Source organism: Aplidium turbinatum, chromosome 14, assembly GCF_918807975.1.
Source record: "Aplidium turbinatum chromosome 14, kaAplTurb1.1, whole genome shotgun sequence".
In the NCBI taxonomy this organism is placed as follows: Eukaryota; Metazoa; Chordata; class Ascidiacea; order Aplousobranchia; family Polyclinidae; genus Aplidium; species Aplidium turbinatum.
This window is the reverse complement of record NC_137485.1, coordinates 5,300,927-5,317,398: the sequence shown is the minus strand read 5'-3', so window position 1 is coordinate 5,317,398 and position 16,472 is coordinate 5,300,927. Positions and strand designations below refer to the sequence as shown.

Below are 16,472 nucleotides of genomic sequence, written 5' to 3'. Positions count from 1 at the left end.
TTGCCAAAACAAATGCATGAAAATATGTGATATCATGTTTATGTAGTAATGCTATACTAGTCATAATAATGCAGCAATGGATTTCACACTACAGTAGTAACAGTAGTTAGCCTCACACTGCAGTAGCAAGGTTCTGCCGATGTTCTAGCATTCTAAACCTTACGCAAAATACATAGCATTTTATTTGATAAAAATAAATTTACACAAACGCAAAGAAAACTTTTTGCAGTTCTGCCAATTTCTAAGTTTCACAATGACCCTACAGCCGTCCATATCGTAAGAAACATCAATAAAGCGAGTCGGGTCTGCTACTATTCGGCGAGTCCGATTCGGCGAGTCCGATTCGACTAGTCCGATTCGGCGAGTTCCCTATTCGGCGAGAGCCTTTTTCGGCGAGTGCCCTATTCGGCGAGTTTTTGAAATTTTTGAAAGGAAATTATCGGGTACCGTAGCCTAATTATAATTGCCGTTTTTACATCGTTTTAACGTCGCTAAACGTTGAAATTGTGCAGAAAGGAATAAAAATAAAATGTTTGAACTATTAAATTAAAATTCGTCATGTCAGTTCAGTTGTTTTTATTTCTGACCATCATATGAAAAACAATACACGTCAACATAGCAAAGGTGTAAAAAAGGTAGAAGCGACAAAACGCGAACGTTAAAACGTGCTTGTGACCGAAGTAAGTTATTGAGTTGAAAGAAACATACGCGCCGACTTCAGGGGGGGCCGGCGCCCCCCGTAAATTTATGGTTGAGGGGCAACAAAAATGGTGATGACAAGTGGTGTTTCAAATATAAAACACTTCGCGAAGGAGATTTAGATAATTTAAACGGACTTAAAGAATGCCGAATGCAAGAAAAGCCTACGTTGCTCTTGCCCGCAAAACAGCAGCTGATCGCATGGCTATCTCATACGGCAGTGGTTCTCAAACTTTTTTTTGTTGCGACGCCTCTAGAAAAGTTTTCTTGACTTGCGACGCACCAGCAAATAAAAGTAAATGCAGAAACTTATTATTAAAGTTTTGCTTATTGATACAACAACAAAAAACAATGCATATTATATAATGTGACGTGTGGGCTTGTTTGTTTTCATAAAGTTCATTGAATCTAGGGAGAATTTTTGAAATTGCCACACGCATTTTTCTTTCACTGTTTATTCGTGATCGATATTTCGTTTTATCACCGCCAAGGCAGAAAATCCTGCTTCACATAAATACGACGTAGCGAATGGGATAATAATTTGCAGTGCTTTCTTGCACCAAACCTGGATAATCGTCATTCATTGAATCCAAAAATTTGCCGGATTTTCTACCACGAAAGGATCACGAATCCATTCGTAGTTTAAAAAATTTTCCGGGAAGTATTTTGCAAATTTCGACTCGAGCTTGGACAAATGTAATAAATATGCTTCGCAAATTTGAAGGGAAAAAAACGCACTTGTAACCTCAACTCTTCACTGTTTTCAAACTGAAATAACACCAAGAAAAATGATTCAGAGTCAGCAATTTTTTTTGAATTAGACATCCAATACTGCGTTAGGGTATCAGCAGTGGCAATTTTTTTAGTTAATTGCGGTGTAATAGCTAAGTGCATGGGACACATGTGTCCCAGCAATCATCAAAGGGTTAACCTCATTTTTATAATCTTAAACTGAGTTCAGCCTAGAAACGAAACTATTCTGCGACGCCCTTGGAAAAGTGAAACGACGCACCAGGGCGTCGCGACGCACAGTTTGAGAACTACTGTCATACGGTATGGAAATTTCAAAGTAGATGGTAGAGTACTGCTGGAATAGTCACGTAACTATTCACTGCAATATTAAGTAAACCAGCTAAATTAGACGCGCTATTTTCAACGAGGTCTTCCCGCTGTGAGATCAATTGTGATTCAACAGAACGCATTGTTTTTGCAATGTGTGAGAATTAAATTGAAAACCGAAAAAAGAAAAGGTGTTTAATGGTCTTGGTCGCAGATATTGCTTGCATTAACGACGTCTCTCACCGCTATTATCACCTAGCTAACCTGACATCATTGTTTTATGCGGCCGCTAAGGTTTGACATCGACTTTAACGATCATGGAATGTTACGTAATAATAAGAACGATTATATCCTACACGCAAAAATAAAAAAATGATCTCCTCTTTCTGTTTTGTCTCGTGAGCTTTGCATATTGCTCAACAAGTGCATAAAGTTTAGAATTGACAAGAAATCATTGAATTTGAAAATTAAGTTTGAATCACTGCAAATAAACGTATTCAAAACTTTCACTTAAGCCGACGCGATTTCACAATCCGTAATCTACGTCGACAATGATTTTTAGTGCGTTCATTTTGAAAATTGCTGAGCTGGAGGCAACAGCTTGTCTCGTGTTAGTTGAACTTGTTTTTTTGAGGTGAAAATCACTTGCGAACATCTCGACCTTTACTCGAGTATAGCCTACTGTATTCAATAAAAGACTATAAAGACTTTCGATAAAAAACAGAAGAGAAAACACTTCGCCGTTGTCAACGCTTTGAAAGTAAGTAATTAGCGAAACGAGGTTAATAAAACTGATACCGGGTTTTCACTCTGCTTGAGATAATGATTTTTGCGTTTTATTTCGATAACTTCACTGTCTTGATCGTTGTTGTTCACTCGCACGAAAAGGAAATGAATCGGCTTGTTTTCCAACAGTTCCAATTATGAGCTAACAATATCAAACTTTTTACGACTAGGCGTACTGCGTGCGTAAAACTAATCCTTTCAAGCAGCGCTTCTAATAAATTCGGTTTGCGACCTATTTGTTAATATAAACACGACACTAAGCTTAATCAAAGACTATTTTAATTGAGTAAATAGCGCTATGGTTATGACGTTATCACCTTTCTCGCCCCCCAAGGTTTTTTGAAAAGTCGGCGCCTATGGAAAGAAATTTGGCACGGTCGCAACACCTTCAGAAAAATTTAAGATATGAAGGGAAAATAAAACAAAGAAAATGTTACAAAAAATAAAAAAATAAATCATGTTTATGTCTGTAAGTTAGCACTTTTGAATAGTTAAAATGATTAGTTTGGATCAACAAATGTGTGGCCTACAGCTTGGATTTAAAAGAAATTATCGGGTACCGTAGCCCAGTTATCCCAACCAGCAAAAATTTCCGTTTTTACATCGTTTTAACGTCGCTAAACGTTGAAATCGTGTAGAAAAGAGAACTTTGCTGACTAGGATACGTTGAAGCTGAGAAACATTCACAGAACCCCTACGGATTGTTCCAAGAACCCACTTAGCATAACATTTCATTTGTACATTGATTCAACGTCTGAATACATTATCTTAAAAATGCAACGTATCGTAGGGCTTCTGTGAATGTTTTTCAGTTTCAACGTATCCTAGTCAGCAAAGTTCTCTTTTCTACAGGATTTCAACGTTTAGCGACGTTAAAACGATAGGCCACACATTTGGTTAGCCTTTTCATTCTGTTACTACAATGGGTTCTCATTTGTTGATCCAAACTAATCATTTTAACTATTCAAAAGTACTAACTTATACACATAAGCATGATTTTTTTTGTAACATTTTCTTTGTAACATTTTCCCTTCATATCTTAAATTTTTCTGAAGGTGTTGCGACCGTGCCAAATTTCTTTCAACTCAATAACTTACTTCGGTCACAAGCACGTTTTAACGTTCGCGTTTTGTCGCTTCTACCTTTTTCTACACCTTTGCTATGTCGACGTGTATTGTTTTTGATATGATGGTCAAAAATAAAAACAACTGAACTGACATGACGAATTTTAATTTAATAGTTCAAACATTTTATTTTTATTCCTTTCTGCACGATTTCAACGTTTAGCGATGTTAAAACTATGTAAAAACGGCAATTGTAATTAGGCTACGGTACCCGATAATTTCCTTTTAAAAATTTCAAAAACTCGCCGAATAGGGCACTCGCCGAAAAAGGCTCTCGCCGAATAGGGAACTCGCCGAATCGGACTAGTCGAATCGGACTCGTCGAATCGGACTCGCCGAAACGGGCCATTCCGAAAGCGAGTCGTCCCGGTATTCCACTGCCCCTAGCCTAAGGGCGCCAGAACGATTTTTGACTGAGGAGGCAGGATTATGAAAAACGAGCACTTTTGTTGCTGAAAAACCAATTTTTTGTTTAATTTTAAAGATAAGATATAGCAATAACGCTCATCTATCAGCTCACTATCGAGTAATGATACAAGTGTCCGGTATGCAAAGAAGGACATCATGCTATGTTATAATGATGCAACCTACTGTATTGCAGAATTTTGTGCCGTGAATAACTGAATACTATTTTCAGGCAAAAATGAAAGATTAGGCTATAATTAGGCTAAAAGCGAATAGCAGAAATTGTTATATTGCACAATGTGCAGTAGTTTACATGACCTAAAAAGGGCACCATTGCCTCTTTATCTACAGAAAAATTGAGGGCAGGGGTGCATCCTCCCTCTTGCCCCCCACTTTTGGTGCCCTTGGCCTAGCCTACACGCATTCGAAACAAAACTACGACTCTGGGAAAGTCAACTGGAAAATGTAAATTATGCTCTCTTTGCTACACTGCAGAAGAACAAACGTACGAGCAATACAGTATTTGTTTCTATGATACAACTCATTTTCATCCCGCTATGGTGACATTCGTTCTCTTGAAAGCGACATTAAAGTATTAAGTCCTACTCCATCTGATACACAGATGGATACAATGCAGAAACGAGCTAAAATTGAAATTTCACGCCGAGAGTGTATCACTGCATGTGTGTTTTTTTTTCTAACAATGATGTGAAATCAAACGTTATTGAGTCTCTGCTTCATTTTCTTCTAGAATTGGACAATGTCAAATTAGATTGCATTCAAAACCCATTTGCAATGCTAAAACAAAGTAGACTGCCAAATACCTCTTTCCTAACTCTTAGGAAGAACTTGCTGGTGTAATTATAAAAAAGGACATCTATATATAATTATATATACAAAGATGGACATCATGCTATGTTATAATGATGTAACCTTCTGTGTTGCAGAATTTTGTGCCGTGAATAACTGAATATTATTTTTATGGCAAAAATGAAAGATCAGGGTAAAAGCGAATAGCAGAAATTGTTATATTCAGGGGTCCCACTCAAAAGTTTCCTACTTTTTTTATGATTTTATGCCAAAAAAGTCAAAAATTTTATGATTTTTTATGAATTTTTTTGGTTATTTTATGATTTTTTTATGATTTTTCATCAAAATTTTATGCTTTTTTTATGATTTTACATCAGAGCTCGATGTTTTGTTATATTCAATTTTTTAAAGTATTTCTTTTTACAATTTAAGGATAAAAAGCGATTACGGAAAAACAATCAATGCAAGTCATCACGTCAAACCCAACATAGGCTACAGCTTTTGAGTGAAAGTACAAAACATATAATAATATACTGTAAGCTTGTTATTCTTTACATTATTTCAATATGGTTAAATTGTTTAGCTCAGTTCAGAGCAAGCTGCACTTTAAAAATCAAATCAACGCAACAACAGACTTGCGAAGACATTGGGAATAACCAGTAGGCTACTTCTAGGTTCTGCAGAAATCTAACTTATCATAATTCCTTTGGAACAGACCTGTTAATCAGTAGTTGCTGTGGCTTGATCTTTCTAGCATGGCTCATGTAAACCAACTTTTTAGTAACATTACCTGTACTCAAATGGTCAAACTGAATGTCTAGATCACCCTGCTTTGCTGAGTGCCGTAAATCAGTTATTATATTATTACACTCTTACTACAACCAGCCTAAAAAATAAAGAAAATGAATATGTAATGTGTGAAGAAAGTGAAATATGTGATGCAATAGTGCTTTACAATAAACGAAACAACTGTTCAGGAAGCTGCAATACCATAGTGTAGAACATGGCTAGTTGGCTACTATGTCACTTAATTAAATGCAAGAACAGTAGAATACCTAGTTTCAAATAGCTACAGACCTATATTTTAACACTAATAGGGGCTTTTCTAAAATACGAGTGGCCACTATATATGGTTAATGCAACCCAAAGCTGATCTAGCGCTATTTCAGATCTCGAACCGAGTAATGACCTTACTTTAAATAAGTTCAGGCTTAACTCTAAACTTAAAATAAACCTCCATAGGTATCATAACCAATGATCCTTACTCGACTAGTGGCCAAAGTGACCCTATGAAAAACTATAGCGGCCATTCATAGTATAGAACAGCCTCTTCACAACACTGAATTGAAAAATGATAGGATAATGATAATAAAATTTCTGATAGGATGATGATGATAAAATTTCTGATTCTGAAGTACAAAAAACCTAAGCCATACTAGATCAAGAAAATGCAAACAAAAACTAAGAGAGAGAGATACCGATTGTAAGTCAGCATAATTTTAGTCTACTTCATACTCACAGCAAGGCAGTTGAAACACGAACAAAATAGAAATAAGACTGAAAATGGCGTTCGTTCAATTTCAAAGTCAACTTAACTTGTTGAGACAAAGTTAACTGGTAAAAAATTCCCTTTTACAATCTTTTCTTTTTAATTTCAGTTTGGAGCCTAGGCTATAGCATTAGGAAGCACTTTCTCACATTTTCTTTTACGATTACGGCGATGTCAATTCTTGCTTCAGCTGCTTGAAAAACTTTTCGATCCAACGCTTTGTTTGACAATGCCTCCTGAAGCTTTGCATGCCCATCGCCAATAATTTCAACAGCAGCTTTAATGCTTGCTTCAGTTTTTTTTAATTTCATCTTCAATTTTTTTGATTTCCTTTTGTTTTTCTGCCATATTGTTGGCTTTAACAGTAGCCTGAGCACTTTCTTTCTCTTTTCTCAATTTTTCTTCAAGACCTCTTTCCTGCTCAAGGTCAGCCATATACTTTGTATGAGCACCCTTTTAGTTCTGAAACTAGTGTTCTGTTAATGGGAAAGTTTACCTCATCATCATACCGATTTAGTTCACCTTTCACCATTCTCAGTGCAACAATTGTGATTTCTTTAAGAGAACTTCTATGTGAATCAATCAAATGTTTATTAATGGAGAAACTTCTTTCAGGACTGGCATTACCATGACTAGAGCTGGGCGATATTGGTAAAATAATTTTGATACGATATTACCAAAAATAAAACGATATTATCTAAGTTTCGATATTTTACGGCGAATTGCAAAGCACCGCTTTCTATAACTGCATGAAAAACATACTGAGCACTGGTACTGACATGCACTGGCGCCGACTTACGGGGTTACGGGGTGGCCACGCCACCCCGTAACCGCTGTGGCGGGGAGGCAGCCACCCCGTTTAGGTTACATTACTTACTGCAAATAAATGTAATTTAAACGGATGTTTCAACTTTTTTTTGATCATTGGTTTTCGCTTCAAGTCAACGTAAAGCAAGAGGTGAACAAATACAGTATTGCGAAGAAAATGATTGTTTTTGTCACAAGCATGACACTCGCGTAACATCAAGCAAGCTACGTGAAGATTATGCAACACGTGGCTATGAGTTTTTTCCTTGTTGTTGTTGCGATCGTTTTATTTGTTACTTGTCATAAGTCATTGTTACATTTGTAATTGTTAGGTTTACAATGGGATTTATTAATCAATAAAATCCGATTTTTCCATTGTCTCCCTCAAAAATTTTTTGAAAAAGTTTAAACTGCTCATAATATCGCTATAAATTATGACAGCTATGAAATACTTGGAAACAAAATTATCTCAATAATTGATGGCTCCACCCCTAAATGAATAAATGAATATCTATTTTCAAATTTCATTAAAAAAATGCAATTTTCGAAACTTTTTGAGTTTTATTTGAAAAGTGCACTTAGTAAAGTAGCAGTTTTAATGTTCTGCAAATTTACACGTTTACATGGAACAATATTAAAAACAGATTTTTGTTTCAACTATGTTTCAACTGCTTGATCAATTTGCAAGCAATGAAACAATTTCATTAATGCTTCCAAACATGGTCTGCATTGTGAAAATATACTTATCGTTGCCTTCCACCACCTGCGAGGCGGAGCGATCGTTTAGTGCACTCAGGCGCATAAAAACCTACTTGCGATCTACCATGACACAACAGCGATTGAATCATGTCCTAATTTTAAATGTTTATTAAGCTGAAGCTTAACGGGTACAACTTGACCAGTTGATTAACAGTTGGATTGACAGAGCTGCTGTTCGCAAAAATACTTTTGCCAAATGTTAAGTGTCAGAGCAGCAACGTAACAATAAAATTCACGACATACTTCCTGTGCTTTGTTTTAAAGTTGCTTTGTAAATTATCGAGCTACAAATCAGGTGTGAAAAGACAATTGCATCTACGAAACACGTTTAGTAAAAATCAAACAAAAACATGCAGTTTGATAGTTTTTAGATTGCCATATTGTGCTATCCGCCACCCCGTGCAAAATTAAAAGTCGGCGCCTATGCTGACATGAACAACATTTATTGCAAACAATGCTGCGATTTAACCTTCGCAAACTAAAGATTTTTAGACCAAAATGTCAGCATGTTGACATTGCAGGGTTTTAGGCACAATCTCTTCTCAGGCCTCGAAATTTGTTTTTGTTGACGGCGGACAAACGTGTCCGGTCTGAGCAGCTATCTCGGCGGACAAATTAAGTTTCACAGCGGACACACCAGTTTTAGCGTCGATCATGCTTAATCATTTTATCTTGATAATTCTTCGCCATTTGAGAACAATAGCTACGGTTTAGAAGGCTTTTTAAAATTTCAGCAAAGCCGCTCTGAAAGGCTTTCTTCAGACCAATGACGTGCGCTTGAAGAGTGAAAGCACCATGTAGCTGCTTAATACGCCGCATAAATGATTAACTTCCACCGAACGAGGTCGTGTGGCTTCTTGCATCACAATGCTCTGGGTACGAGTCGGAAAACTTCTACACTAACGCTACCGTACTATTTTCTGCTGTGCAAAGTTTCACAGGCGTTTTTCTTTAGGTTTATTTTTGCGTGTCATGTGAGCGAAAGTGAATTTTTCTTAGGCCTTTTCTTTCTTACTGTAATACCAAAACTTAACAAATTTTGCTGCATCTTGCTGTAATAGCCTACTGGTATAATCTAATTTTGTAGCCAACCTTGCCTTAGCAATATTACTCGGAGATCAAAGCAAGACATTGTGACGTAAGACTTGAACTGTTGCGCGTGATTAGTTTACCGGTACTCCCATCGGTTCTTAGCAAAGAATTCACCTTTGTTACGCTGATTCAATGTCATCAATCGTTGAAACAACGTAAAAATCGAAAATTTTCTTGCTTGAATGGAAGCTAAGGGATACAGTATTCACATTTTCTACTGTAGATGCACGGGAAATTATATTCTCACAACAATTGTTCGTGCTATGCAATGACGATTTGCATCGCTAGTTTCTGTGTTATTTCTCGGCGGACAAGTATGACCGATCTAGATGGTACTTCCCGCAGACATCACATGCTGTGACGGCGGACATGCCCGTCTTGAATTTCGAGGCCTGTCTTCTTGGAAACAATTGAGCCACTAAGTGAAAACTCCCTTTCACAACTAACACCGGTGGCTTGAATGCACAGAAGTTTTCTTGCAACTTTTGCAAGTGTAGGAAAAATCAGTGCTGTAGCTCGCCACCATGTACAGATGCAGCTATCCTTGTTGATAGTTTTTGATGCAAAATAGAGATGCAGTTGTGAGTAGCAAAACAAAATAAAGTATTTACCTAGCTGTAGCTACTGTAGGCTACGGCCGCTACACTATGCTATGGCCGCTACGCTATGCTACGTAAATTCAGTCAGCTTGCTAGTTTCCTATCGTATTTACCGGATTTCATCCTTCGCAACAACGCAACACATGGGAATCAATAAGCAGGATTGCGTAATCACAAAGACTGCTTGTAATGCGTAAACCATGCACACACACTGGGTTGTCTGCGCATGCGATGTCTGTGTACCTGCGCATGCGAAAATGTTGCTATAGTTTCAGTACATTTATAAACGATAAAATAGGAGGTTTGTGAATAAATATCGCTGCCAAAAAAATATCGTATTGTATCGAAATATCGTAATATCGCCCAGCTCTAACCATGACTTAATGTTAGAACATATTTTGCAAGACAAAATAGTTGCGGATATTTTTTTATCCCAGCATCATCTAACAGGCCTCCAATTTTTGTCCAATAATAGTCAATTGTCTTGTAGGAAGACACTTTTGGTAGGGGTGTTACTGTTAAACCATATTTGATTAGTGCTTGAGTCCAGTAAGAAGATTAGGAATTGGTGTAGCTATTTGTTACTTTCAAGATCAGTCTTTTTGTAAAACTCATCTAGAATATCCTTAGATTGATACCATAACCCCTGCAGTCTTGCCTTATCATAAAGCTCTTCTCTTAAAACAGATGTACATCAATTGCAAAAGCATTTGCAGGACACTTTTTAAGGCAATTGGAGACTGTCCAAGTTAGATTGACGATAGAAGTTGTAGCTCCAACATTATTTCATTTTTCTGGGTACAAAAATTGGGTGCAACCTAATTTGTACTCTAAACACTTCGTACCCTCATTTCGTACCCTGAAAAGATCAAGAGAAAAAATTAAAAAAAAGCCGAAGTGGCTGATCGCAGTATCGGCAATTTTAAATTTTTCCTCCTGAAAAGATCGAGATTGCATCCCAAAAATTGTGCCTGCTTAAGAACAGATGAATGGAATGACAAATGATGTAAAAGGTAACTTGTAGCAACCACAAAAAAGTTCAGACAGTCAGATTTAAATTTCTTGTCAGCTTCAGTAAGGACTGCAATATCACTGACTAAAATTTTTGCTTGTGTTCCAGCATCAATCAAGTTCAACGGCTTCTGAAGTTCTTTGTGACATCAAGCAAAATATTTTCTGACTCTGTGGATGATGTTTTTTTTGTTGTTGATAAATTTACTAAACAAAGCCGTGATCAGATAGCAGATTGCTGAGTAAAGAATGTGAATCAGTGGCTCTTCACATTGGAATAGGACTAAAAACCGTTCAAAGTCACCAGAAGCAAATGATACAAATGAAATATATTCAATCAAAGGATCTTTTAATGCTTCTGAAATCCTTTTGTATCTCTGGGTGGATGCAATGTTTGACTTGAAGTTTTTTTGCTGAGACAAAAACTGCAGGAAATAATGTCAGAAGTCCCATTCAAGATTTAAGGACATGTCTGCCATGAATTTCGAGGCCTGAGTAACACATTGCTTGCAAATGGCCTCAATAGTTTCCTTGCCTAACCCTACGCTTTTTCCCAAAACATTGCTGTCAAATTATCCTATCACCATTCTCCCACAATAACTGCAATGTCTTGAAATCTTGTCAGCGTCTACTTGTCTACTGTCTAGCCTATGTCTAATGACGTTTAAAACATGCAATGAAAGTATCTAGCTACGATCCTTTTCTAATTCCAGCTCCACAGGCAACGCTGGACTTGATTACGCAACCACATGTTATCCTAAATCAGTGCATTCAATAGACGGCGTCACAATCGTTGCACGAATAATTATTCTGTTATCATGGTTGGAACTGTTACACATTACACTATATCAATTTTTTGATTTTTACATGCTCAGTTCTCCATCACAACTAAATTTTATGATTTTTTATGATTGTGTCTAAATTTTATGCTATTTTATGATTTTTACCAAATCAAGCAAAATTTTATGATTTTTTATGATTTTATGCCGAGTGGGACCCCTGTATATTGCACAATGTGCAGTAGTTTACATGACTTTAAAAGAGCACCACACTGCAAAAGAACAAACCTACGAGCAATACGTCACTTGTTTCTATGATACAACACATTTTCATCCCGCTATAGCAGAGGTTCTTAACCGGGGGTAAATTTACCCTCAGGGGGTAAATTTATTGAATCATAAATTAAAGCAAACTTCAATTTTTCAGTTATTAAAAAACTGGTAGTGTTGCACTCGAAAGTTTAGAGACGACTACGGTACCAAAGCGGTTATAATTCTGAAAAAATGGATAGGCCTAATTTCTTTCAGCAAAATAATATATCCTGGAATCATGTGGGGTCACTTTGCACAGACGGTGCCCCTTCTATGCTCGGTGCTACGTCTGGCTTTACAACTGTGGTGAAAAAACGCGTACCGAGCATCATTTCTACACACTGTGCCGTTCATCTACATGCACTAGCAAGTAAAACCTTCCAGAATATTTGAAAACAGTATTGAAGCATGTGGTTGAATGTGTGAATTTTATCAGGGCACGTGCTCTTAATCATCTTCTTTTCAAAGTGGCTTGTGATCAGATGGGATCAGAAGCCTACACTCTGTTCTCCTTTATCACACCAAAGTTCGGTGGCTCTCTAGGGGTCTTGTTTTGTCTCGAGTTTTTGAACTACATGGTGAAATCGAGATTTTTTCTTCGAGAACGCAAATCCCCGTTGAGTAAGCACTTTGGCGACAATAAATTTATTGATACATTGGCTTACTTGACAAACATTTATTCAAGTTTGAACCAGCTCAATATGCAAATGCAAGGAAAAATTGTTACCATTATAATATATATATTGTATATTACATTACATATATGTAAATGATAAAATTGAGAGCTTTCAGACAAAATTAGATCTGTGAAGTAGAAGAGTTTAAAAAGGAATTTACCCAAATTTTCCAACATTTGATGATTAAAAAGTCGCAACGAGATTTCTGACCTCGAAGTCGAATTATGCCAGCACCTTGTCGCCTTAAAAAAGAACTTTTCGAAGGTGAAAGTTTTAACAGTACTGCTCTTTAGATAACTCATCCCTTCGAAGCCAAGTTAGAAAGTGTTACTGACGATGATCTTTGCAAAGATGAATTGATTGATCTTCAATGTTCAACAAAGCATTGTTCCGTCGTCAAGCAATCAGAAGCAGAAACTGCAAAAATTGCAGGTCACAGACAAAGAAGTCTGATAAGCGTGATGCCTCCCCTGAGCATGTGCCCTTGTTAGGGCAGGTATATTTTAACACCGTAAAGGAAGGCATCAAGCTGCTACAGCTAAATGTAGAAGGTCTAACATCAGCATTGTTCCAAATTCTTATCATGCAATGGTGACTATTCCAAGTTTTGGTGTGGATTAGTCGAAGAGTTTCCTACGCTGACTAAGCATGCATTTGAAGTTATTATACCTTTTCCAACTACTATCTGCGTGAAGCATGGTTGACTGGATATGATGACATCACAAGGAGACACCAAAACGGTGGGGGTAAATTTTACTTTTTTCATTTAGCAAGGGGTAAACAAGACAAAAAAGGTTAAGAACACCTGCGCTATGGTGACATTCGTTCTCTCGAAAGCGACATTAAAGTTTAAGTCCTACTCCATCTGATGCACAGATGGATACAATGCAGAAATGAGCTAAAATTGAAACTTCACGCTGAGAGTGTATCACTGCTTGACTTCTATAAAATTTCTTGAGTGGAAACAATATCCCAACTTGCTTAATCATGCCAAAAAAGGGGTCATTAATTGGCAGCATTTACGCATGTAAAAATCTATTTTCGTCAATGAAACTCACCAAGAACAACTTGAGAACAACATTTTTTGACGACCACTTGCAAGATGTCATGCTTCTTTCCTTATCCAACCTACAGCTTGAATTTCAAAAACTTTCAAACCAAAACAACTGCAAAATCTCACATTAATGTTGTTCTAGCAATAAATGTATGTTATATTTTGTGATTTTGTTAACTAAATTAGGACTTAATCTGATTAAATCTTATAATTCGAAAGTTTTGACAACTTTATAAAAAAATAATTTGTTAAATGGAAAATGTGAGCTACAGCCCGCCAAGACTTTGTAAATTTTGGTTTTGGCCCGCGGTTAGAAAAAGGTTGCCGACCCTGTTATACGACGATTAGCAATACAAAACATTCAAGCGATAATCTATATTCATAGTAACAAGGTAGCATACAAAGTAATTTCAATCAAACAAAACAATCTCTTAATACCCATTCACCAAAAACAAAGGAAAAGCAGAGAAATAGTTAACATAATAATAAATAAATAATAACAAATACATCACATTCCTATAAATTTCCTCCAGAGTGTTTCTCCATCTTCTGACTATTCAAATTGCTAACACACGGAAACACTTTTTCACATAGGCCTACATCACATTTTGGCTTTTCACCAGTGTCAATTCGCATATGCCGTTTCAGGTTACTGACCTATGCAAACGATTTCGCACACACGTCACATTTCTATGGCTTATCACCAGTGTGAATTTGCATATGCCGTTTCAGGTTACTGACCCGTGCAAACGATTTCGCACACACGTCACATTTATATGGCTTATCACCAGTGTGAATTCGCATATGATCTTTCAGGTGACTGACTTGTGAAAACGATTTCTCACATACATTACATTTATATGGCTTTTCACCATTGTGAACTTGCTTATGACTTTTCAGGCTAGCGACCCGTGCAAACGATTTCTTACACACGTCACATTTATATGGCTTTTCACCAGTGTGAATTTGCATGTGACATTTCAGGTGACTAACCTGTGCAAACGATATCTCACACACGTCACATTTGTATGGCTTTTCACCAGTGTGAATTTGCATATGGCTTTTCAGGTGACTGACCTGTGAAAACGATTTCTCACACATGTCACATTTATATGGCTTATCACCAGTGTGAATTCGCATATGATCTTTAAGGTTACTGACCTGTGCAAACGATTTCTCACACACGTCACATTTATATGGCTTTTCACCAGTGTGAATTCGCATATGACCTTTCAGGTGACTGACCTGTGCAAACGATTTCTCACACAAGTCACATTTATATGGCTTTTCACCAGTGTGAATTCGCATATGACTTTTCAGGTCACCGACCTGTGCAAATGATTACTCACACATGTCACATTTATATGGCTTTTCACCAGTGTGAATTCGCATATGACCTTTCAGGTATCTGACCTGTGCAAACGATTTCTCACACAAGTCACATTTATATGGCTTTTCACCGGTGTGAATGATTTTATGCCGAATTAAACTACTACGTTGTGGAAATGATTTTTCATACAAATCACAATTGTATGGCTTTTCACCAGTGTGACTTTTCTCATGAATTTTCAATTTCACCACTTGTTCTTGGTTATTGATTCCATATGGTTCACAACCTTCAAGTACTTCAAGCTTTACCAGAATTGCTTCACTTTGATTCATAGTAAAAGGTGAAGTGAATGGTTGATTTGAATAAGCAGTACATTAGCGATGGTTGACCAAACAAAAGACTTATATACAAAGTATCAAAAATATTGCAGGATAAACAGCCTATAACCTGAAACACAAGTAGATCTCTAAAAATATTGCAAGTTAAATTCTATATCCATAAAAGCACAAACCATGCGCACAAAAGTTACATCTTGAAAAGTAATAATTATATTACACAAACTGTTAACGAAAGCACAGTCTTTTATTTCCATGTTACACAAACTAATAAGAAACATAATTGAACTATAGCTGATGGGGCTTCAAATAATTAACTTAAGAAAAGATTTTAAACACATCACAGACGAAAGCTTTTTCACAAGAATGAAACGTCAACTTAAAATAATGTGGAAAGGATTTACAACATAATTATACATACATCACACATGTGTGTTTTTTTTGCTAACAATGATGTGAAATCAAACGTTATCGAGTCTCTGCTTCATTTTCTTCCAGAATTGGACAATGCCAAATTAGATTGCATTCAAAACCCATTTGCAATGCTAAAACAAAGTAGACTGCCAAATACCTCTTTCCTAACTCTTAGGAAGAACTTGCTGGTGTAATTTCTGACTCTAAGTTGCGACTTGAAGTTTCTGGAGAGAGAGAAATAACTTTATTTGCCAATCAGATTCTATAATAGTAGGACACACAATAAGCTTACATCACAATAACAAACAGTTCATGAACATGGAGGAACGCATAAGTACGCTCAGTGTTAACAAATTCAATCTGATTTACCAGGAGCAGCAAAAGACCGTTTGGTCGTCTAGTCAGCTGCTCCCAACTGGTCATTAATGAAGACATAAATGGATTAAAGAAAGCACTCGAATTGGCGAATGGACGTTAAACAATGAACGGCAATAAGTCAGTGTTTGACATAGCCAACTTAAACAGCGTAATTGTTTGTAGAGGTAGGCTAAGTTGCTTTTCATGTAGGCAACTGGTTTGTCATCATTTTCAAATAATGTAATTTTAGTTATCACTGAAGGCTTTGACGTTGGAAAGTGTGGGACTTCATTCCATACTTTTGGACCTTGCACTTTGAGGCTAGAGCTTGACTTCTTCGTTTCAACTCTTGGCAAAAAATAATTATTCTGTTGAGAAGATCTTGTGTTATGGTAGCGTATTTCTCTTTGAGTTTGGAAGTATCCAGTAAAGATTGTTCACTTTTGTACTTAAACATAATTTTTGTAACTTAATGTTTGTAGATGAGGTTTACAGGTAGCACACAACACTTCTG

The 16,472-nt window shown here is 36.7% G+C and overlaps 1 protein-coding gene across 1 annotated transcript in view; it reads right to left on the bottom strand.

The window, feature by feature from the left end:
• Positions 1-16,472, bottom strand: part of LOC145782833 (uncharacterized) — a 113,197-nt gene that overhangs the window by 84,525 nt on the left and 12,200 nt on the right. Inside the window, 1 exon segment of the mRNA XM_082594599.1 lies at positions 14,264-14,851. Coding sequence (XP_082450725.1) covers positions 14,264-14,851 — 588 coding nt within the window.